General features: G+C 35.2%; 1 protein-coding gene across 1 annotated transcript; it reads left to right on the top strand.

Annotated features, from left to right (window-relative positions):
* The first annotated feature begins 174 nt into the window (after positions 1 to 174).
* On the top strand, positions 175 to 22,474 carry TRMT1L (tRNA methyltransferase 1 like). Its single transcript, XM_070396842.1, has 15 exons — positions 175 to 566; positions 3,794 to 3,904; positions 5,336 to 5,449; positions 6,084 to 6,148; positions 7,895 to 8,024; positions 9,624 to 9,747; positions 10,478 to 10,557; positions 12,504 to 12,753; positions 13,148 to 13,360; positions 14,642 to 14,832; positions 16,471 to 16,549; positions 18,734 to 18,900; positions 19,546 to 19,608; positions 20,678 to 20,804; positions 20,907 to 22,474. Exons 1-15 carry the CDS (start codon positions 398 to 400, stop codon positions 21,157 to 21,159), a joined length of 2,136 nt encoding a protein of 711 aa, XP_070252943.1. The 5' UTR covers positions 175 to 397; the 3' UTR covers positions 21,160 to 22,474.
* The last annotated feature ends 1,872 nt before the right edge of the window (positions 22,475 to 24,346 follow it).

Below are 24,346 nucleotides of genomic sequence, written 5' to 3'. Positions count from 1 at the left end.
CAAGGTCCCCCCCGTCGGAGCGGTGCACGCTGGGTATTGTAGTCTTGGCTCGGTTGGGTGGTTGACGGCCGGAACCGGTACGCACAGTGGAAACAGAACTCTCTGACCTCATTGGTCGCCGTCCCCAGGTCGCTTCTGCGCAGTGCGTGGTGGCGTCGTAACGCCTCGGGGAAAGGGAAGCGGATAGAACCGTGAATCGCTGCCTCTGGCTTTTAATTCTCCTGCTGACAGGCGCTGGTCACTGGTTCTTCCTCTTTTGTTTATTGCACGCATCCCGCCCTCCCCACTAGCTTTCCCACTCCTCGGATTCAGCCCTCTGGGCATTCACGCCGGTTTTCTGACCCCGCCGTGAGCTCACTCCTGCTCCCCGCGCGGGTCTGGCACGGAGGCGGTAACTATGGAGAATATGGCGGAGGAGGAGGCGGAGGTGGCTCCTGCCCAGGTCCCGACCTCGGCCCCGGACTCGGCTCGGGTCCCAGCTCCGGCCCCGGACTCGGCTCCGACTCCAGCCCCAGCCCCTGCCCTGTCCCCGGCCCCAGCCTCTGCCCCTGACGAGGCTGAAAGCAGTAAGTGCAGGAGGCCCAGGTCTTTCTGCTGCAGGAGAAGCGAGAAAGTGCGTCTTGCGGGGGAGGCCCTTCTTCACTGGGGTGGCTTTCATGGGAAAGGAAGGGGTAGGGCGATGGGGGAGGACGAGGGACCCGCGCTGCGCGGCAAACGGGCACCGAATGGAGAAGGCATGTCCACCAGCCTCGAGGACATTGCGATGAAGGTTATGTGGGGGCCAGGGGTGCTGCAAAATGAGCTTGAGGGCTTCTTCGTTAAAGGGGGTCTTTTTCTGGTGCAAAAATAGGAAGTTACACCTGATCTGGTAGATTCTCTGAGCTTCCGTCACGGGGTCCTTTGAAAGTGTAACGTAGTAACCGAGGCGACCCATGTTTACTGTAGCAGATCCTAGCTGTCAAGATTTAGAAACCATTGCTCTCAACTAGGTTTTATGTCCGGACATACACAAAAAAGATGAGTTTTTCTCATTTCATTTTCTACAGCAGTTTGCTTCCAAAAAGAATTTGAGGGTGATGAGTGGTTGAGTAGTCTACTAAATTATGGATTTATGTCTTCCCTCGGACATAAATACCAATGGAGTTTTGTATTTCATTAGGTCAGAAGTCAGCTGTTGAAAAGGATAGCCCATATTATTGTTTGCGCTTCTGAATGTGCTTGCATGTCTTCTAAGTGATTTGTTGGGCCATAGAGGACAAAGGTAGGCCCTCCTCATCTTAAGGTCAGAGCTAGGTAGATGCAAAATAAGGCCAGTTGTACAGTGGTAGAGGGTAGAGGGTAGAGGGGGTTCACTGAGTAGTCTCGCTCATCGGGTGTGGTGTAGCAGCTTTAGGAATGCATGCTGTCTCTAACTCATCAAGAATATGTTAAGCGCTTTGGGAAGATTTATTCATGTGTTTGAAAGTTTACAAGTATGTAATGCAAAGAATGCAACCTTTGAGAAACCTGGGACACATAGGTAACAACTGAGAAATTGGAAATGCATTAGAAATATATATTAATCGCATTTTAAAAATTATCTCTTGATGGTCTAGTTAGTCCTTAAACTTCCGTCTTACGTAGACAAGATGAAGGTGGCACCTCTGAAATAGAACTGAAAATTGAGGAAGAAGTAACAGAAGTTGTAAACAAAATCTCCTAGCATCTGATTTAATAAGGGGTTTTTCTCTTGACTTCTGGATTATTAGTGTGTTCCAGAAAGGTTGAGTAGCTTAAAGTGCAGATTGCCTGATATCTACTGTCTTGAACCACAAAGTGATTTCAGAGGCGTACATAGGCATATCATGAATCTTTATTTAGACAGGTCTCTGGGAGTTTTCTTCAGTAGTGGGCCACAGGATTTTCCATTTTCTCTTCTAACTTACCGGGCCCCTTCCTTTTATTTTGTACTATTTAGTAGTTAGGATGATTTCAAAAAGCACATCTTTACATAGATATCTATATCTATATCTTGTTGCATATATACAGACCTTTGAAACATGGAAGCCAAAAGCCTTTATGATAACAAATTTTTCTCATTTAAAAGTAAGGTAAAAAATTTGTAATTTTAATAAATTTGAGAAAGAATGGCTGATAGTACTGTATTAAATTCCAAAATTGTAGAATGTCCTGCTGCATCCAAAAAGACTAGTGATGTTTAAACGTTATTTAACAAACGTCAGTGCCTGCTGTGTGTAAAGGCACTTAGCCATTACAAAGATGAAGAAGACCTCGCCCCTGCCTTCTTACTGCTTATTGATGGGGGAAGACAGACAAGGCCACGAATTAGACAAAGGAGCTGGGAGTGAAGCTCAGAGAGGAAGTAGGCAGGACAGTAGCAGTGTCAAGAATAAAATTTAAAAGGCTGATGGTTCTAAATTGTATAACCTAATTATATAATGACTATTAGAGAGCCTATGGCTTATCCCATCATCTCCTATCCCATTGGAGATCTGTCCTTAAAAGTTATCACCTCCTAGTCTTGTATATTCAGGCCCCCACTTTGTAAACGTTCTCTTCCAAAATTTAGAAGTATGTAATTTGAAGGATGTGTAATATTTGAGAAACCTGAAAGTGTGTTTCTGGGACTGGGTTTTGAATTTTTTCTTCTCTTTTTCACATTTTTTTTCTACTTAGGCTTTCTTCCTCATGTTCATAGTTTCGCCTAACATATGAATTTATTATTTATATCCCTTCAGAATCCCTCCTGAACTCCAAAAACAAAACTGCCTACTGGACTTTACTACATGAATACCAGTAGTATATCAAGCACACTATGTCAAGAACTAAATTCCCTCTTTTCCTTTCCTCTTCCTTTCTGCCAAAAGTATTTTCTTCTTCCTTTATTGGTTCATGGTACCATTATTCTCAACCATGTAAACTTGAAATCTTAGATTCATTCTTGAATTTACTCTTCAGTCTTACTTTACACCCACACCCCAAGTTCTTTGCTTCTTTTTTTTCTTTGGTTTTACCTTCTAGTCTCCTGTACCTATCTATTTCTCACCTCAATTATTGATCCGTGGTACTATAGCCAGAGATACCCTCCTGAAACACAGTCAAATCATATTCACTTTCTCAAAAACCTGCAAAGACTTAGCATTGCCTAAAGAAAAAAGGTCAAACCAACTTGCATAGAATTTATGCCTTTTATTATCTGTACTACATTGGGGCTGCATATTTTTCTGCCAACTCCATCTAGCCAGGTGTGGGATAGAAGTGGCTGTATTTTTTATACCACATTCCTTTGTTCATGAGATTACTTAAGTTTATAAGGCCAGCCACCAAATCTTACTGAATTCTGTTCATACCTTAATGCGCTTCTTCAGTAAAGACCTTCTCAGAGGCTCTTGGAATTAATTGCCCCTTACTCAGTGTGTCCACATTATATTCACCCCAAGTATCCTTTCATTCTGCCTTGTGTTATAGTTAGTAGTTAATCTCTCCTACCTGATTGAAAGTTCTTTGAAGATAGGAAACATGGCTTAAGTTTCTTCAGTGTTTTTTACAGAATAGAAACATTTTTTTAAGAATTATATTGAATAATTAAGTAAATTTTAAAGCTGTCAGGTTGCATTCTGAGGCACACTTGTCATTTATAAACTGAGTCCCAGCAGTATTCTCCATTTAAGTATTAGGGAATTATGCTATAGGAAATAAAACTGTCAAACTCTAGGTGAAGTAATTAATTAATAATGGAACTGGAATATAGATTGTTAAAGCGTAATTTTCTAATTTTTAAATTTTCTTTCAGAGAGACACATCTCAATTCAGAGGCAGCTTGCTGATCTAGAGAAGTTAGCTTTTGTAACTGAAGGTGATTTTGACTCTGCTAGTTCATTGAACTCAGATCATCTTGATGCAGGTATTTCCATGTTTGTTTGTGTGTGTGTGTTTTCTTAATTTCTAATGGTTTGTTATCTAGCATGAAAAATTTGCTAGAAATAGACTTGTATATTCTGTTGAACTAGAGGAGTAGTAAATATTTTTATGCAGGAAAGTGATAGTCATCTCTATGCAAAGGTTCGGTGGAATCAGTTACTTCACAACTCAGGGAAATTACAGTCTCATCCTATGTAATCCTATATAATAAAAGCATAGTATGCAAATTATCCCCTGGACCAGGAGTTCCTCTGGGAGTTCTGCCAGGGGGCAGGGCCAGCCAGGGAAAGGGAGGGGGTACCCGGCCAGCAGCTGGCAGCCAGCAGCTGCTAGGGATCCTACCAGTGCATGAAGGGTGTGTGTATTCTCTGTGTATATCTATTGCATTTGGCTAGGAGTAACAAAAAAACACATTGCCTTAAAAAAAACATTGCCTTGAAAAATATGGAGGCTTATATTCTCTCCTGTAAAATAAGTACCAAGATAAGCAATCTAGGGCTGGTACAAGAGTTCCACGGGACTGTCAATGCCCTAAGCTCCTCTCTTTCTGATTTGCCATCCTTAGTGCTTGGATTCCATCCTTAAGATCACCTCATGGTTTTTTGAAGTAGGCCCAGTATTAAAAAAAATAGTGTCTATACTTGCAGTGTGCTATATGTGAAAGGTATTTGTTGGATTAAAATTTATTAAGTGGGTTATTGATTGTTTCTGTATGTTTTTATTGCTTTAAGTCTGAACTTTAATTCAGGTTTTAATTCTTTGGTACACTGTTTTTATTTGAGATACATTTCTAATTAAATAAGACTTTTATTTTGATGATCCAAAATCTTTTCAAGGACATACTAACAAAGAAGGAAGACCTCACAAATTCAATAGTAGGATACAGTGTTTCTAATCATGGCCTCCAGTCTCAGAATACCAATCATATTAAATTCCTCCTACTGCTTTGGGTTTCTTCTTCCATTTTTCTAACTCGACATGTTAACTGTTTTTGTTGCTGCCAGAGTAGAAGAATGCCACAGCAGCTACTTACTCTCTCCACCCAGCTCCTGGCCCTCTGGGAGGGTGACAACCTCTGCCTTTTCCCCTGTCCAAAGTACAGAGTGACTCTGCCAGGCACTTTGGCTGGAAGGATATATAGATTATCATTCTTCATCCGTTTTGTTCTCAGTGGCAGTAAGGATAGCAGCTAGTCACAGAGAGGGGATTTTTAGGGTAAAAATCACTGACCCTGTGCTAAAACAATTTTTGTTAACTACCCGCTGAGACGGGGGTGATGTCTTACTGAAGTTAAGAAAGACATTATATAAGAAGTGGGGTGGGGCTGGGGTCCTCGGTTACTTTTTTTGTAACTGAATTGAAGCATTAATTGGTAGTATATTCTGTGCCTTATCAGTTCTTTTTTCTTTATCAGGAAATAAACAGGCTTGTCCATTATGTCCTAAGGAAAAATTTAGAGCTTGTAATAGCCATAAGCTTCGTCGGCACCTTCAAAATTTACATTGGAAAGTGTCAGTTGAATTTGAAGGTTAGTATTTTTGTGCTTACTAAAAAGTGATGTAAATGAAATTCAAGATTTGATACCAGTTTGGGAATTTTATAGTGAACTTAATCAAGTGTTTTAAGTTTAAAAATTTGAGGGATTCAAACCCTTCTTTTAATGTGTTTATTAATAAAAGCTCATGTTGCTCTCTAGGCAATAGCAATATATAACACAAGTAGTTTTGTTTGGCAAACATTTATTAAGCATCTGTTCTGTAGTATGTACTCTGCGTGGCCCTGGGGGGACCACATTTTGGACAGTGTCATAAATGAAGAGTCTGTGTAGTGCAAATTAGCATAAGGCAGAGAAGATGAAGCCTAAGAAAGAGTCAAGTGGCAGAGAATAGATGACAAAATTGAGTTCTAAGGAAGCTAAGTGGCTAATCCAAGATAACACAGATAGTCTTGGCAGAACCAGAATTCACACTTGGATCACCCATATTTGTTTTTATACTGTACTATATATAACAAGTAAACTAAGGCTATCTTATTAAGTAAATTAATTAATGATATTACAAATACAAAAATAATCTGTTATTCTTATAAAATTTGCCAATAATTTTGTGAAAATTGAATATTTAACGAACAGTGATATGACAACCATCCATCCTTCATTCTAGGTTACAGAATGTGCATCTGCCATTTACCTTGTCGACCAGTGAAACCAAATATTATTGGAGAACAGGTAATCAGATGTTAGATTTATTTTGAAATTTAGCCCTCTTTAAAGAATGTGCAATTTTTACTTGCTTTAACACTAAAATGTTTATGTTCAGCAATGAGGTTAACTTTAAGATTTTGTATCTGAATGTTTTCAGATCATCATATTGGGAAAAATATAAAATGCATGAAAAAAAGGGTTGCTGTATTGAAATTTTTATAGTTTTAATTTCAGTCAGATATATTGCTGTCTTGTGTTCAAAAGGAAAATTATTTACTAATTTTAGAACGGAGAATTAAATAGAAAGTAATTTTTTTCTTTTAAAATAAATCTTGATTATAGAATAAGAGCCTTCAATTTCTGTGATTTAATAAATGCGTTGATTCATTCTCACCATTCTTCCTGTGCGCTTCCATTAATCTGCCAAAGGACAGAATAAGAGACTTCCTGAAATTTTTGATAACTTTTTTTAAAAGTACATATGTTCATTTTTAGAATAGATTTGACCTTTGGGGAATAAAAATTATAAAGTATTTTTGGTGATTCTATCCTGAATACATATTAGCTTATTATTAATTTTTCTTTTGGATCACTAAAAAGAGTAGTGCTGGAGAAAAAATAACATTTCTTTTTGTTGTTTTTTTTTTTAATTCTTATTGTTGAAAGTATTACAAAAAATCATTTCTTAAGCAGTAGTCAGGACAATGCTTGTCCATGAACCTTATCCAAGATATTTTGAATATGATAACCACAGTACCATAGGAATCTTTTGCAATGTTCTTGAATATTCTTGACTTGCTATATGATTCCAAGTAAATAGGAGGTAGACACAGCAAAAGTAGGAGTGCCATTGGAGTAGTCTTTTGGTCCTCAGCTATGTGAGAAATCATAAAGTGAGAATTTTTTACTTGGAAATCTTAAAAGCTGGTTACTAAATGTGGTCATCATTAAAAATTAAATTAGCCCTAGGCGGTTTGGCTCAGTGGATAGAGCGTCAGCCTGTGGGCTGAAGGGTCTAGGGTTCGATTCCAGTTAAGGGCACGATCCCCAGTAGAGGACGTGCAGGAGGCAGCTGATTAATGATTCTCTCTCATCATTGATGTTTCTATCTCTCCCTCTCCCTCTCCCTTCCTCTCTGAAGTCAATAAAAACATATGTAAAAAAATTAAATTATATGAACTTAAAAGTGAATAAGTTATATTAAAAACAAAGGTAATGAATACTCAAAGCTCACTACTTCCTAATTATTTTACTGCATGTTTCTATTATCTATGCTCTTACAGTTATTTATATAATATCTGCATGGTGGCAATGCTGTCTTTTCCCAAATACATGTTCATTGATGTCACATTGGTAACTTGAAATTTGTCACAATTGTAGCTTAAAATTAAAGAGTATATTTTCTTGATATTGTAGAGTATTTATACTACAGAAAGCTGAAAACTCTACGAATCAGAACTTTATTTTCCTGGTGAGACAGTTAAACATCTACCAGCACACTGCTACTTATGTTATACCATCTGTAAGTGCTGCTTATAGAAAAGAGGATACAGTTATTTGTTGATTAGAATGAATGGGAAAATCTTAGAAATTAAAGTTGTAGCCTATTGTAAAATTAAATTAAAAAGTATATGTCACATGGCAAAATTAATACTGTCTTCTATACCAATAAACCCAAGACACATACGTAAATTTACAACCTTGAATAAAGTTCTATTTCATTGTCTTAGTAACTTATTTATGTATTAAATTAAATACTCTGTTTGCTAGATATCCAGTAAAATGGGCGCCCATTATCATTGTATCATTTGTTCAGCAACAATCACCAGAAGGACTGATATGCTAGGACATGTTAGGCGCCATGTGAATAAAGGAGAGACTAAATCCAGGTATATTGCTGGTAAGTTGAGCAATCTTATTAACATGTTAGTAAGTAAATCGTTAAACAATGGTCCAATTATTCTTTTTAGACATCGATGAGATAATGATAGTGACTTAACTAAATCACTGAGCTAACTCCTACACCCTTACTTCAGATTTCCTTTTTCTGTGAGCCTCCCAACAATGTTTTTCTGTCCTCAGTTAACATATATTTCACAAGTGGGTAGAAAAAGCAACCGATGCTCAAGTAAATACAGGTATCTTAGTGAACGATTATAGGACTGTAATACTAATGATGGCTCCTGCACCAGTAATTGTGTTATACTTATTAAAACACACTAGAAAAAGTATGTAAAATGACATAACGACCGCTTATTACCCTGAGTGGTATCAAGTTATTAGTAGTTATTACTGAGGCAGCCCTTCTCAAGAATTAAGCCCTCATTGTCCTAAGGCCGTGGTCGGCAAACTGCGGTTCGTGAGCCACATGCAGCTCTTTGGCCCCTTGAGTGTGGCTCTTCCTAAGCCTTAGGAGTACTCTAATTAAGTTAATAACAGTGTACCTACCTATATAGTTTAAGTTTAAAAAATTTGGCTCTCAAAAGAAATTTCAATCGTTGGACTGTTGATATCTGGCTCTGTTGACTAATGAGTTTGCCGACCACTGTCCTAAGGCATCCACTGTATATAAAGAAGTAATGTCTATACATACCTGAATGGTATTATGTACCTTTCTTTTGAGAATTGAAAAAAGTCACTAAAATAATTTTCCATAGCGCTTAATTTTCTCACAGACTCTGGTTTGAGAAAGGCTGACCTTGTGAGGTACATGATGCCACTTTGGTGGGTAGAGAAGATGTATAATAACACTGGGAGAGGTGCTGTTATTTGGCATTGTAAAAAGGGAAGTATGGTTGCTATTTAGTTAACATTCTGATTGTAATATAATCAAGAAATCCAAATACAGTCTGTTATTTTTCCCCACACATATTATATGTGTCTCATTTCTTAAATATGCAAATCATATACTTAAATACATCAGCTTTTCATTTGGGTTTATAGCTAAATTATTCAAATGTATAGCAAATGTAGAATTTTTTTCCTTTACATCTGTTTTAATGTAATTTGTGATTTAAATCATAATTATGAGAAAGTGTTCTAAAATCTAGCATGTTCAGGAAATATAATGATTCTTTCTCATGCTGGCTAATGAATGTAATCATACAAAGATACCACTTTTCTAACAATTATCCCACAATAACATCTTTAGCAGCCAACCCATGTAAATGTAATATAGTATTTGATGAGGAATAAAGGTATTTTAGGATTCATTGCTATCTTAGGTTGATTGTTCTTTCTTTTGCTTTTTTTTGTTTGTTTTTAGGTTGATTGCTCTTAACTAGGTATCATTATTGATGGAGTAGGCAGTTATGATTTTGAGTTGATAAATTTTAATTCAGTAAATACTACTTTTTTCCAGAGACAGTGCTGAGTAGATCAGTTTTTAACACAATTACATTATCACATTATTATAAAGGAAAGTTATTTTTTAAGTGTATATTGTTTTAGATATTTAATAATACTTTGTATTTAACTAGAAATCTTTTTTTTATCTTAGCTTCTGCTGCTAAACCACCTACTGAAATTTTGAAAGAGGTAGACACAGATGTACAAGTTTGTCCTAATTATTCTGTACCTCAGAAAACAGATTCCTATTTTAATCCCAAAATGAAACTAAATCGGTAAGCTAAATTGAGAAAAGGGTTATGGGATGTTTCAAATCATTACAAATATACCCTCTCTTAATCTTTATGTTCCAATGCAGTGATTTTCATCTAGTATGCCGCAAGAAGCACAGATGTGCCACAAGAATTTTAAAAACATGCATTCACAATAATGGCCATCCAGTGTGACTGAATCAAAATGACACTTTTATTTTTGTCCGATCAGCAAAAGATACTTTTTGGTTGCCTACAGAATTTTAATAAATAATATATGTGTGCCATGAAATGAAAACAGTTGAAAATCGCTGGTCTAATGTGTTGAAATTTAAAACTAGGTACAGAATGAAAATCATCCATCTTAGCATTTCTCAGAATGATTATTTTCTCTCTCTTTTTTTTTTTTTTTTTTTGCCAGACCAATTTCTTTCTCAGAGAGTAAAGTAGACCTAACTTTATAGAATTAATGAACAATGCTTTTGTGGAAAAATTTTGTTTATAAAACTTTTATTTATAAAATTTGCTTATAAAATCATTTTTTCATAGTGAATGTTTGCTAATAGAACCCAATTGATTCATAGTTTAATTTCACAAACTTCTAGTTCTCATACTATTAAGTAGGGAATATGTTATTAGGCCTTTTTTTTTTTTCCAAATAGGAATGCTACCACTATTATTAAATAAAATAAAAGCTATAATGGTGAAGCCATGGTAGAGTAAAGTCATTTCAGATTATTATACTTTCTTTTAGGCAGCTAATATTCTGTACTTTGGCTGCTCTGGCTGAGGAGCGAAAACCTTTGGAATGTCTGGATGCCTTTGGAGCCACTGGTCAGTAATGAAGCTGTTCTGGAATCCAGCTTAATTAGATTTGTACACTATCTTTTCTTAGAAAATGTATGTGATTATCATAGAATATTTTGATATAAAAAATTGAAGATTGCCCTAGCAGTGGATAGAGTGTCAGCGTGTGGACCAAAGGGTCCCAGGTTTGATTCCAGGCGATGGCACGTATCTCGGTTTGATTACAGGCTCCACCTCGGCCTGAGCCCTGGTCTCTGTCACATCGATATTTCTGTCTTTCCCTCTCTCTTCCACTCTCTTTAAAAAGCAATGGAAAAATATCCTCAGGTAAAGATTAAAAAATGATAATAAAATAATAAAAAATTGAAGATCCAAGGTAAAATTTCTTTGTTGTGGAAAAATTTCTAATATATAAAAAAGTGGAGGATATAATAAATGAATTCCTTTGTATCCATCACTTACTTCACAAATTATCAACTCACGCTCAGTCTTGTAACTATCCCATGCACTTATCTCAGACCTCGTGTCCCCATCCTCCATCCCATTTTGAAACAAATCATAAATATCTCATTTCATCTGTAAACATTTGTTAGATCTGTAAAAGATAAGGACTTTAAAAAAATACAGCCATACCATTATCACACCTTAAAAAATTAAGAATAATTCTTTAATTAAATGTTTAGATATGCCCAACGATCTCATTTTTTTTATCAAATCAGAATCCAGACAAAGACTTTATTTCAGTTAATATGTCTCCTAATCATCAATCTATATACCTATTGTGTATGTGTTTGAGATAATTACTTGAGTGGCAATCCTTGTCTTGTTCCTGATCTTGGGGAAAAAACTTTCAACTTTTCACCATAAGTATGATGTTAACTGTGGGCTTATCATATATGGCCTTTGAGGTACATTCCTTTTATCCTTGCTTTTTTGAGAATTTTATCATAAATCAATGTTGAATAGATGCCTTTTCTGCATCTATTAAGATACTCATATGATTTTTATCCTTCATCTGTTAATGTGTATCATATTGCCTGATTTTTGGATGTTGAACCAGCCTTGTATCACTGGAATAAATCCCACTTGATCATGGTGTTTGATCCTTTTAATGTATTGTTGAATTTAGTTGGCTAATATTTTGTTGAGAATTTTTGCAATATGTTCATCAGGAATATTGGCCTGTAATTTTCTTTTCTTGTGGCATACTGTACCTGATTTTGGTATGGGGGTATTGCTGGCCTCATAAAATAATTATTGATAGGCATTGCTTATTGCCATTTTGTTGTTTTCCAGTTGTTTTTGTAGTTCCTCTTGGTTCCTTTCATCATCTCTTGTTCTCTTCCTTTGTGGTTTGATGACTTTGCTTAGTGGCATGTTTATATTACTTTTTCTTTATCTTTCATGTATTTACTCTAAGTTTTTGTTTTGTGGTTACCATAAAGCTTTATCTGTAACAACCTGTTTTAAGTTGATAGCAACTTAAGTTTGATCCCATTATAAAATGCAACATTATTACTGTCCCCCAACCCACTTTTTGTTTTGATCTCACATTTTACATTTTCATCATATATATCCCTTAACTAATTATTATAATCAGTTATTTTTACTACCTTTGTCTTTTAACCTTCATACTAGCTTTATAAGTAATTAGTTTCCTTTATTATATAATTACTTTTCCAGTGAGATTTAATCTTTCATGTGTGTTCTTGTTCCTAATTAGATATTTTATTTGAACTGGGATCATAGAAAAGTTTTGTAAGAAATACTAATGAAAATCTGTAAAACTTTTTTTGTTTGATAACTTTTCTTCAGAGGCTTTGTAGTGAGAAAGTAGAAAAAGAATTACTTATGAAAATACTAAGATTTTGAAACAATTTATTTATAGAATTATATTCTATATTATTGTTATACAACTTTTTTTTTTAATTGTTACAATTTAAAAACAGATTTTCTTTCCCATTTCTCCTAAGGGATAATGGGATTACAATGGGCAAAACATCTTGGAAATGCAGTCAAGGTTACCATTAATGACTTGAATGAAAACTCTGTGACCTTGATTCAGGAAAACTGCCATTTAAACAAATTGAAAGTGGTGGTGGACAGTAAGGAAAAAGAAGAGGGTGATGACATTCTTGAAGAAGGAGAGGAAAAGCTTGGTAATATTAAGGTGACCAAAATGGATGCCAATGTACTGATGCATTTGAGATCTTTTGATTTCATGTAAGTGAAAAAATTTGCTGTGTCACTTTCTAAACTGGTCTGGAATTTTTTTTGGGGGGGGCGGATATAAAAATTGACAGTTTGTTGTTGCTTTTTATTTATTTCAGTTAATACAGTTTTGTTTTTAGCATTGGCCTAAGGAATGCAATAGGAACATTTTCCAGCACCTGAAATAAAATGCTTGGGCATGACAATTTTCCTTTAATCCTGACTTATTTTTATTAATCTAACATAGCATATGGTCAATTTTATTACTTTTAAAACAGAATTATGTATTTAAAATAGATTTGTAAAGTACTTATGAACACATGGAATTTTATTAGAAATAATGACAATCATATAATTTTTGTTACCAATATGATTTTAAATATGTCTGTATTCTTTCTGATTTTAGACACCTAGACCCTTTTGGAACATCCGTGAACTATCTAGATTCTGCATTCAGAAATATAAGAAACCTTGGCATAGTATCAGTGACTTCTACAGATATCAGTTCTTTATATGCCAAGGCACAACATGTTGCCCGGCGACACTACGGCTGTAACATTGTCCGAACTGAATATTACAAGGAACTCGCAGCCAGAATTGTTGTAGCGGCAGTGGCAAGGTACAGAATTGCCAACAGTGTAACACCTAATGTTTGGGCATATGTTAAAAACAGATTCAAGAAGTGCTTCTCTCATTTTATAAATATGCACAAAATGCAAATTCTGTATTTCATTCCTATAATCTTCCTTTGTTTTGTGATCTTATGTTGTATCTTTTAAAATTTGATTTAAAAGCTTGTGCTTAAAATAGTGAGTTTACTCTCCAATTAAAAATATTATGAAAGCAATTAATGTAGTAAGAAAGATAAAAATGAAAGTTAATTTTAAGTCAGTTATTTCAACAATGTAGGGTAGGTGAGAGGATAACATAATGAAAAGGGAAGGCAAAGATTGTTTTTAGATTGAGAAACAGTCATTGTTTTATGTTCATCTAATCTTTATTTAAACAAACAATTTGCAAAATGATGGCTTATAACCTGATTCTGCAGAATGATCTTGCCTACAAAAAAAGCTCTCTTTCTCATCTATATTTCTAAACATTTGAAGGAATATTTTTTTGAGCACCTCTCTTGTTCAGAATCTCTTATGCTATATAAATGGACATTGCAAGTATATATAATGGATAATCAGCCAGCTCACTTACTGGCCTCAAAACTAATTTCACAGCATTTAGATTGAAATTCCTACCTCAGCATAAATAGATTAGACTTCATAGATGTTAAGTGTTATTCCTAATTGAAAACTCTGATGTTCAGTTTATACATGCCCATGACCTACTTAAAAATGTTTACACTAACAAATTCAAATTAATACATATGAACCAAATTTAGTGTGTAACTGCAGAGAGAAAACTAAGTACATAAATGCTGCATCAAGTAGAATTTAATCCAGAAGTGTGTAAAATTAATAGTAGCAAGGACTTTGCCTATTCACTTTTCCCTGAATATTTAGCAGCTGGCTTACTACCCTGCATATAGTTAGTATTCAGTAAACATTGTTTGGAAGAAGCTTTTATAGAAAAAACAGGTAAAAAGGCAGAAAGGTGGTGGTGATGGCAACAAAGAAAGTGACATTGAAAACCAGAGCCTGTAGTCCTATTGAGAGGCTGTCATAAAGGAAAATGTCTAGTTACTGAAGACTCCAGCAAGCATCCTTTATTTCCTGTGTTTCATTTTGTATAAGAGTTATAGCAATTATCTTTTAAAAGTATGCTGCTAAGAATTGAATTTTTCGTATTTTCCCTTCACCTACCCATAGTTTACTGTCCACGTTAGTATTGTAAATATAATGTCAAAGAAAAATGATAAGCACCCAAAATAACTTAAATTTGTTTTTCCCAGAGCTGCAGCTCGATGTAACAAAGGCATAGAAGTACTATTTGCAGTGGCTCTGGAACATTTTGTCTTGGTCGTTGTGAGAGTTTTGAGGGGGCCTACTTCTGCAGATGAAACAGCCAAGAAGATACAGTATCTGATACATTGTCAGTGGTGTGAAGAGAGAATTTTTCAGAAGGATGGTAATATGGTAGAAGGTAATTCAAGTTTCTTTTGACTGTATACTGTGTCTAATTTATTTTTTAAAAAATCTTTATTGTTGAAAGTATTACCTATTTTCCCCTAATTGACACAATAAATTGTGTCTAATTTATGTATAAGCCTCCAATAAATAAGCCTTTATCACATCCCTAATTATACATATTGTCCTTTGGTTTTAAAGATGACAGCGCTAACTTTATTTCCTATCCTGGACTTCAGAAAAGGCATTTGTGTGAGTTTATTCACTGGTGCTATACAAGTTACGCTCTCCAGCTCTGCCCTCCTCTATTGAAACATCTAGAAATAACTTAGTTTCCACTGTCACTAATTTTAGGAACATAAGTTAGGATAACCTCTCTGTTTCTGGCTGAATATAAAAGCCATCAGTTACAAAATTCATTCAATAAACATTTACTGAGACTCTACTATATGCCAGGCCTGGGAACCAAGGAAAATAATTTGACTTTTGCCCTTATAAAGGTGTTTCTATTTTTGCTTTTCCAGGATATAGAAACAGTTGCCCTAGGAAAAAGAGTGACAGAGCCTTTAAGTAAATCTAAAATAAGATCTCACACTGTGTATTATGCCATTTAACTCGGTTCATATAGATTTGCGGTGGAGTGCGGGAAACGTGTAAACTCGGGCCGATTGTAACTGCGTATTACCAAATATTTGTTTGTTTGCCGTTCACAAAGATACCTACCTGCGTATGCGAACCGTTTCATACCCATTGGGGTAATAGGTATCATAAAAATCCCTGATTTTGCGCGGGAAACCTAAATAATTGCCCGCGCCATCTTATATTTTGGCGGGAAATTCACCCGACACCGTAGTGTTAATTGCACTGAATAACATTGATATCAGATAGCGAGAAGCTAAAGACCAATATCCCTACCACCATAGCCTTGGGTTTTGGATATCTCTAAGACTGATTGATCAGATCCAGCCATTCCAAGCAAGTGCATGATCCACCTAGGAACAGCCTGGGCGAAATTTGTACCAGAGAGTCTGATTTAAAATGACTATTCTGGACCTTAAGTGAACTGGAAAAGTTCATACTAGAATATTCCCCCATCTTGGAAACTACCTCCCCAATTTCCTTGTGATTCTATCGGGCCTTATTGCTCTTTAAACTGAATTAGATTCTTCTTGCTTACATTTTGGGGCTGATTATGAATCAGGTCTAGGGAAGAGGGTAATTATTTTCTTCCCAATTGCAGAAGAGTTAATATGAGAAATGTCTTTATTTTGATGGGATGGCAGTTATATGGATATATATATATTTGTCAAAGTTCATTAATCTTTCCACATAAAATGTATACATTTTACTGCATGTGAATTTTACCCCAATCACTGATTTTAAAATACAGATATCTTGTGGACTTTATAAGACCTTCTCCTATTTATTTCATGTACTAACTAAAAGATCTCTAATCTGTTTGACATGGATTTCTATAATCTGTTTTAAGCTTTAATCCTCTGATCTGTATAATTGAGATTTTATAAAAATATTTAGCACAATATCTGGCACATAGTAGATTCTCAGTATATAGTAGCTGCAAATTATTATGAGTATAACAATTACTACTATGTATCTGTCATTTCTGCTTTGATTTCTTTTAATCTTTTCACAGAAAACCCGTATAGGCAGCTGCCCTGTAACTGTCATGGAAGCATGCCTGGAAAGACAGCAATAGAACTTGGACCTCTATGGTATGTGTGCCCAAGCATGATAATATATTCAGAATTGATTTATATATTGATTTTGTTTGTTGACTTTTGATGATGTGAGGTAAAAGACAAGCAAATTTTGATTGAATTTTTAAAGTCTAAGCAAATAATTATGACTTCTCCCCCTCTGAACCTGAGGTGTTTTCTGTTTTCAAATTTTTCTATAACATTATTCCCCCAAGTTTGTGACAGTGCTAAGAGGCAGTGGGATTAAAGAGAAGCCTAGCTGTTCTGCAAACTATAATTCATTTCTGAATAGTAAGAATTAGGCTTTTTTATTTTTATTTGTTAATTATAGAACTCTAGGGTGTGGTTAAAAAGTGATCACAGTAACTTTTTAAAGAAGAGCCAACTAATATAAAAAGTCTTTGAGGAATTAATTTTAAGAAGGGCAAATGCAAGTAAATGCCTTTTGTTTTTGGGTAAAGTTGTTTAGATGGGACGCAATTGCAAATTTTTAATGTATGTATGCTATTGTACACAGAAATTCCTAACAACATTGTGACAAGAATCATTGCAGATATCTACCTCATTAATTTACAAGGTCAAGGTTTAGCCACCTACTAAACTTAAAAATAACACAAATGGTAAATGTTTGTGCTGATGCCCATTTTTAAATCTTTTTTCATGTCTAGTTAACTTTTTTGTTATTTTTTACTTTTTTATTTAATTTATTGGGGAGACATTGGTTAATAAATTATATAGGTTTCAGGTGTACAATCCTACATAATAAAAGCCTAATATGCTAAGTGTCCTGTCGGTTAGTAGGCCGTTCAACCAACCAAGGTGCAATAAGCTTATGATAAGCTAAGGCTACTCAACCGCTTGCTATGACATGCGTTGACCACCAGGGCGCAGACAGTTGACCGGTCGACCAGTTGCTATGACGTGCACTGACCACCAGGGGCAGACGCTCTGACTGGGAGGTTAGCTTGCTGCTGAGGTCTGTCTGATCGGGACTGAGCGAGATGGGCCAGACACGCTCTGGAGCCCTCCCGCAGTCCTTCCCTGGCTGGCCAACCTCCCATGTCCCTCGGCCTGGCCTGCATTCTCTCGCAATCTGGTCCCCCTTGGGGGATGTCGAAGAGCTGGTTTCAGCCCAATCCCACAAGCCAGGTCTAGGGACCCCACTGGTGCACGAATTCATGCACTGGGCCTCTAGTTCTATATTATCTGTATGTTGTATTGTGTGTTCACCACCCCATCTTTATCCTATGTTAATACCCTTAGATTAAGAATGATCTAGCTAGTCTTACATTCTGGTACTCTTTCCTATGTCATCTGCTACATGTTGATCCTACTCACTGACCTCAGAACTGGGGAAATGAATTATTAACAGCTGCTGGATCCAGAAGGAAGATCTAGCCCAAGTCCTTCATTTTATAGATGAGAAAATTACAACAAAGTGCTTTTAAGTGCTGGCTAAAACTGACCTCCAAAATTTCGCAGCTCAGGCAGGGCAAGAACTTGGGTTGTCTCACTCCCAGGATTGAGTTCCCATGCCTTATGATTTCCTCACTCAAAGCCATAGTCCTATCTTTACTCTCATCCAGAATCTCTTCCTCTTTCCCCACTTCTTTGAAGTCTCTCCTTAGTGCTTCAACCCAAATTACTTCTAAATTCCTTTTTAGTAAATCTGACATTGATCGCTCATTTAACACTTAAAACCATATAGCTTTCCACATGTATTCGCTAACCCTGGTAATAATAGCTACCATTCATTAAGAATATACTTTGTTCTAGAGATTTTATGCATGCCATCTCATTTAATTCCATAAACACATGGAATATTTACTGTTACAGGAATATGCATTAAAACTTCTGCATTATAGTACATCCCTGTCTAGATTTATAGGCTTAACATTGTATTTTATACTTTGGTGTATATTCCACACCTATATGTAACACAGGGTTATACACATTATGAGAGTTGATTTAACTGTGAATGAAATTTCCTTGACTAACACAACACTAGTTTGGAGAACTAACATGATAAAAGGAATGGAGAAATAGAAAATAAACAATTTTAAGTTAAATCATAAATTCTTTTTAATTTCAGTATTTAATCAATCATATAATTAATTATATATCTTATTATTTAAGATAATAAACATTTCTCTCAAACCCAGTTCTCTATATTTTCTTGGGATTTTTTGTTTCTTTTAGGTCAAGCTCCCTCTTCAATACTGGATTTCTCAAAAGAATGCTAATTGAATCTCTTCACCATGGTTTAGATGACATTCAGCCCCTAATAAAGACATTAATCTTTGAGTCAGAGTGTACTCCTCAAAGTCAGTGTTCAGTTCATTCACCTTCAAATCTCACCAAGCAAGGTAACCAATTTAACACTAGTTTACTAGCTTACAAATTACCAAAATACTCTATCTTTTTAAACTTTATTTGATGTTATAATCAAAAGCAGTATAAGTAGTGTGCTTTTAAATCCCCTCTGAGTCTGACCATAACCTGCTTAATTTTTATTTTTAATTGCATAGTTTTCTTCAGGTTTATATTCAGAACCTGGAATAGTGATTTTATTAAGATAAAAGTATGTATTTTTAAAATTTTAGTACATTAAAAGTACTAACTGTCTATTGTGATTTTATTATACTTATCTGCTTTCTAAAAGGAGAAACCCTAGGGAATTCTGAGAGGTGTAGCCATTGAGACACAGAAACTAAGATATACACTTATCACTCATTAAAACTACGGTTTTTTTAATAGGCTTTTGTCGTTTTTATCTGGCCATTGACCTGAGGGTGGGCCTATTAGACATCCTAGCATTTCTCATAAGTCATTAGAAGCAGCAGTTGTAGTAGAGGATTAAATATATAATTCTTGCCCTGTTTTGCCATAGAATCTATATATTCAGAAAAGCAGTGTGGATATAATTTAGAAATAAGCTTTTATTTAAACTTTGAATTGTTACTTGATAACCTCCTGTAAAATATTTTGATTCCCATTTGTTTTTATTTTAGAAGAATGTGGTATATCTATTAAAACTACAGATGATACCACAACAGATAATTACATTGCACAAGGTATGTATGTATATATGTGTATGTATATGTATCAGTGCAAAAATCAGACAGCAAAAGAGTAGGAAGAGATTTCTTTGGTAGCCTATTTCACAGTGCATTTTTTTTTTTATTATACTGACAACCTAATTTAGTAAAACTTGTTTATCTGGCATTTACACAGTTAAAAATTTCTATGAACATGTACTGCACTCATAGTTCTAATATATAATGCATCCCTTTGAGAGAACTGTAATATCTTGAAAGAACGATGTGAACCAAAATAAGATCAAATTCTGTTTGATAGAATTGATTAAATTTTATTTTTCTTATTCTTTTAAACTTTTTCATCACCATATGATGCATAACAATTCCATTGATTACCCAGGTCTATTCTCTAGCCATAGGAATGTATTGTATGGCCTTTCTTATAATTTGGGATGTGAGCACACTTAATTTCTCGTTCGGAGGTAAGAAAAAGGCAGTATGGTATACAGTAATGAGCATTAGATTTAAGAGAATCATTCTGCTTCATTGTGTTGTTTGTTATATAACCTTGGACAGGTTATTCATTGAAGACCTATTTATCAAATACTGGCATTTGGTAGGGAGTACAAGTGTAAAAATGGAAGGGCATTATCCCCAGGATAATGTAATATAATCTGGGGGGGCGGGGGGGGGGGGGAGATTTACACACAGAAAAGACCTACACACATGAAACAATCAAAGAAGATAGAACTTAATCAAACTCTGAGTAGTATTGATAGTAATGAAGTCTGTGAGGTGATTGGCCCAGAATTCAAATAGCTTTCTTCAGGAGATGAAAATAGAATTGAGGCTTGACATTCAAGAAGGTAGAAAGGAAGTTCTGACTCAGCAAATGGTTAAATACTAAAATTAAATCAGTTAAGGATAGTGGAAATGAAAATATTTTATTCTTGCAATGAGTTCTCTTAAGAATTAAGACGAGATAGGTTGAAATGGTATGTGTCAGAGGATTTAGACTTGAGATAGCATAGAATTATAAAAGTATTCGGTTTGTAATTTTTAAGAGAATGCTAACTTTGTGTGTGTGTGTATTTGTGTGTTTCAGGAAAAAGAAAATGTACTGAAACAATCACAAATTTAGCCAAGAAACAAAAGGCTGATGCCAGTACCGAACATCCTCCCTTTTATTACAACATCCACAGACACAGCATTAAAGGGATGAATATGCCAAAGTAAGATAGCCAGTCAATGGCAACGTGTATATTTTATAATTTAATGACACAATGGTTTAAATAAAATTATAACCTCATTTTTTTCCCCTTTTCTTGCTGCAGGTTAAAAAAGTTTCTGTGCTATCTTTCTCAAGCAGGCTTTAGAGTAAGCCGAACTCATTTTGACCCAATGGGTGTTCGTACAGATGCACCTCTGATGCAGTTTAAATCTATCCTTTTAAAGTACAGCACCCCCACCTACACTGGAGGACAGTCAGAGGGCCATGTCCAATCTACATCAGAAGATACAGTAGCTGACAGGGTTGAAATGTCAGTGAATGACAAAGCAGAAGCAAGCAATTGCAGAAGATGGTAAAAGTAGAGAAGTGTTTATTCCCATACATCTTTATAGATCATCTGCCTAATACTTCTCTATACCAACTGTAGTTCTTTTTTTATTTTTTCAATTCAGTGGTGTAAAAATAAAAAAGTGCTGTTTTCATTTTAAAAGTAGCAGTTTCTAACTTAACTGGTTTGGGAGTTAGGCTTTCCAAGTTTTTCTTAAAGAAAACTTAGAATTGTTAGGAAAACAATTCATATGAAGCCAAGATTGACTGAGATCACCTACTATTTAATAACTCAGAAAATTCTCACATGCAAAGTGTTTGGAATTTTATGTATGTCACGTAAGTCACATCTCTGCTTAAATTGATGCTGAATAGAATAGGAAGAACAGTATCCTTTCAGGTCACTAATATATTTCACAATTACGAAGTTAAAATACATTCCTGATTTTAAGAATTCACACCTCTCCCATATTAATCTTTTAATTTTTAGCTTTTGAGAAATTAAATACTTGCCTGAGATAGAAATCCATTTTTTTCTAAGTTTCAGGTCTAGATGACTACACTTGAGAGTAATAGTTTGCCAAAGTAAATCGAGACGACTGTTCCAATTATAATTGTTCACAAGCACTGAAACTCTCGAGAGATTTTATTATAAACAAATTGGGTGATCTCAAGTGCCTCAGTTAATTCATATAAATATTCATTCGCTTGGTTGTGCTACCTCAGATGTAAAACTTGCCCACTTACGAAGTGAGGATTTTTTGTTTTGGGGGTGGATTTTTTTGTTTTGTTTGAATTTGTGGCGGGGGCTGGGGGGTTGGTTTGTTTGGTTTGTGTGTATATGCTCATTTTTTGTATAAAGTAGACCAGGCTAACATAATTATGAAAATTAGTTGAAACAAAAATCTTGTTTCCATTAATAAATACTGTTCTTACTTCATTTGAATGAATTTCGATGAAAGGATTTAGTATAAAGTTTGGATTTTTGTCTCAAGGATCTAATCCATATTTACCCTGAAGTATTTGTTAAAGGAAGTAACTTTTTTATAAGCATGAAGCTTGGGGGATGAAGGAGAAATAACTGAAGGTTTTTAATACACTGCACTCCAGTGACATACACAAAAATCCAGGGAAAATCTTTGTTATTACAGCATAGTCCTGGAGGATTTCTTCCCTTTCAATTAATGGAATCAGACATTTTGGCAAAATAAAGGAATATGTGAAGTGCATTTGTTTCTATTATGACCATAATAAAACTATAATTCTTGCCAATTACAATTAAACTCACAAATGAGCACAAAAAGAAATGGTATTACTTTGTTTGTATAAAAATAAAAACTAAAAATAAAAATTACTATAAATCCAAAGGCAAATCAGTACTTGGACCATCTGACTTAGTGTATGTTGTTGAATATCAGTTTAAAATTTTGCTAAATGCTTAGCGTAACATTTTGATGAAGTTGAATTTTACGAGAGCTTAATTTGATATAAAATATGCAAATAACTTATTTAAAATACATATTTTTCTATATTAACTTCACTACTTGGTAGGAAGTACTTTGGAACTACATCAACCTGAAGAGGAAATCCTTTTAAATTCCATCTAATTCTACATTAGCACCTTGTTTGCATAACAATTTGGAACATAAAGGCAGCTGTATCACTCCTTTAAAATTTGGTAAACACAAGAAACTGGTTCTTACAGTGTGTTGGCTCTGCTAGTTGCTTATCCTAATACTCTAACCATAGACTCAGGAAATGGGAGAAGTAACCTGAAGGGTTTGGGTGCCACTGTGGTGAATTTTGGTTAAAACTTCGTTAATCACCGGAGAATATTTTGCAGAAATGAGACTAAGATCAGGTGTTCAATAATTGCAAAAAGTCTAGGGAGTTCTTTCCTTGGTGTAAAAATAACTGCTCTGGTAAATGGCCACAGGTTACTTTGGAGAAGGCTAAGAATATACATAATACAAACTTAGAGCAGGGTCCTTTCTCAAAAGGCTCTGGAAATGTGAATTAAATCAGGCCTGGGAAATGGATAAGGGATCTTAACTTCTATAGTAGCTGTAGTGACCTGCAGTTTTCAGGTAGATAAATCAAATGGGATCTCTTTGGTCCTTTGGATCGTATGATCAATTAGCCAAGGCCAAAAAGTCCTGTCAGACTATATTATAGCTTTTCAGAGTGCTACTTCTCTTCTCACCAGAGCATTTCTCAATGATGATAAAGAGTCGTTCCAATCACATAAATCCTCTCCAACATTTCCCCTTCTAAGTCTTTATTTCCTTTCTCTATGATGTATCGGAATTTTTGGCACCTCATCGCCCATTTAGATGAAGCACTGCTGAGTCAAAATTTCAACCAAGTAAACAGAACCACTCCCAGCTATTCAAGCTGATGTACTCTCTTGTGTAAGTGTACCCATACTGATAATTTGACCCAATTTTAAGATTATGTTTCTTACTTCAAGATCTAACATACGCGGAATCTATTTCCACAGGTATTCTCCATAAATCATCAGAATACAGGATCAAAAAAAAAAATACATTGTTTCAGGAGGCACTTTGTACTTGTCCCCAGAACATGCTGGGATCTGAAGATGAGGGATTGTAGGGATAAAACAGATGGTATGCTTTTTGCAAGGCAACTAACTCCTTGAAGGGGTCATCCACCAAAACAGAAAACATCCATTTTAAGTGAGGTTCATTGGAGTAAAGGATTTAGGATACAGATTCATCTCTATCTTTACAAAATTCTTACTTCAGTTCTCAGAATGCCACACTCCAGACGAAATACCTTAATATCTTTAATTTTTGAGAATTTGCTTCATATAGAATCCTTGGTTCACTGCCTTTTCAACACTTTCATTCATTACCTCCTGGCCTCCATGACTTCTCATGAGAATCCAGTTGTTAATCTTATCAAAGATCCCTTGTATGCAATGGGTCACTTTTCTCTTGCTATTTCTAAGAGTTTCTCTGTTGCATTTGTTGAACTTCTTAGATGTAGATTTTTACCAAATTTTGAAATTTGAAGCATTTCTTCAAATACATAAAGTGCCTCTTTACTTCCTCTCCTTCTGGAACTCCCATTATACATCTTAGTACACTTGGTGGTGTCCCACAGGTCTCTCCCTTGTTCCTTTCTTCCTGTGTTCAAAGTTCAAATTATTAGCACTTCTGTTGGCTTTATTTCACTTATTGTATATTTCCAACC

Source organism: Myotis yumanensis, unplaced genomic scaffold (genome assembly GCF_028538775.1).
Source record: "Myotis yumanensis isolate MYYU_CA2020_CCGP unplaced genomic scaffold, mMyoYum1.0.hap1 SCAF_17, whole genome shotgun sequence".
Taxonomy (NCBI): Eukaryota; Metazoa; Chordata; class Mammalia; order Chiroptera; family Vespertilionidae; genus Myotis; species Myotis yumanensis.
This window is presented reverse-complemented; position numbering and strand designations above follow the sequence as displayed.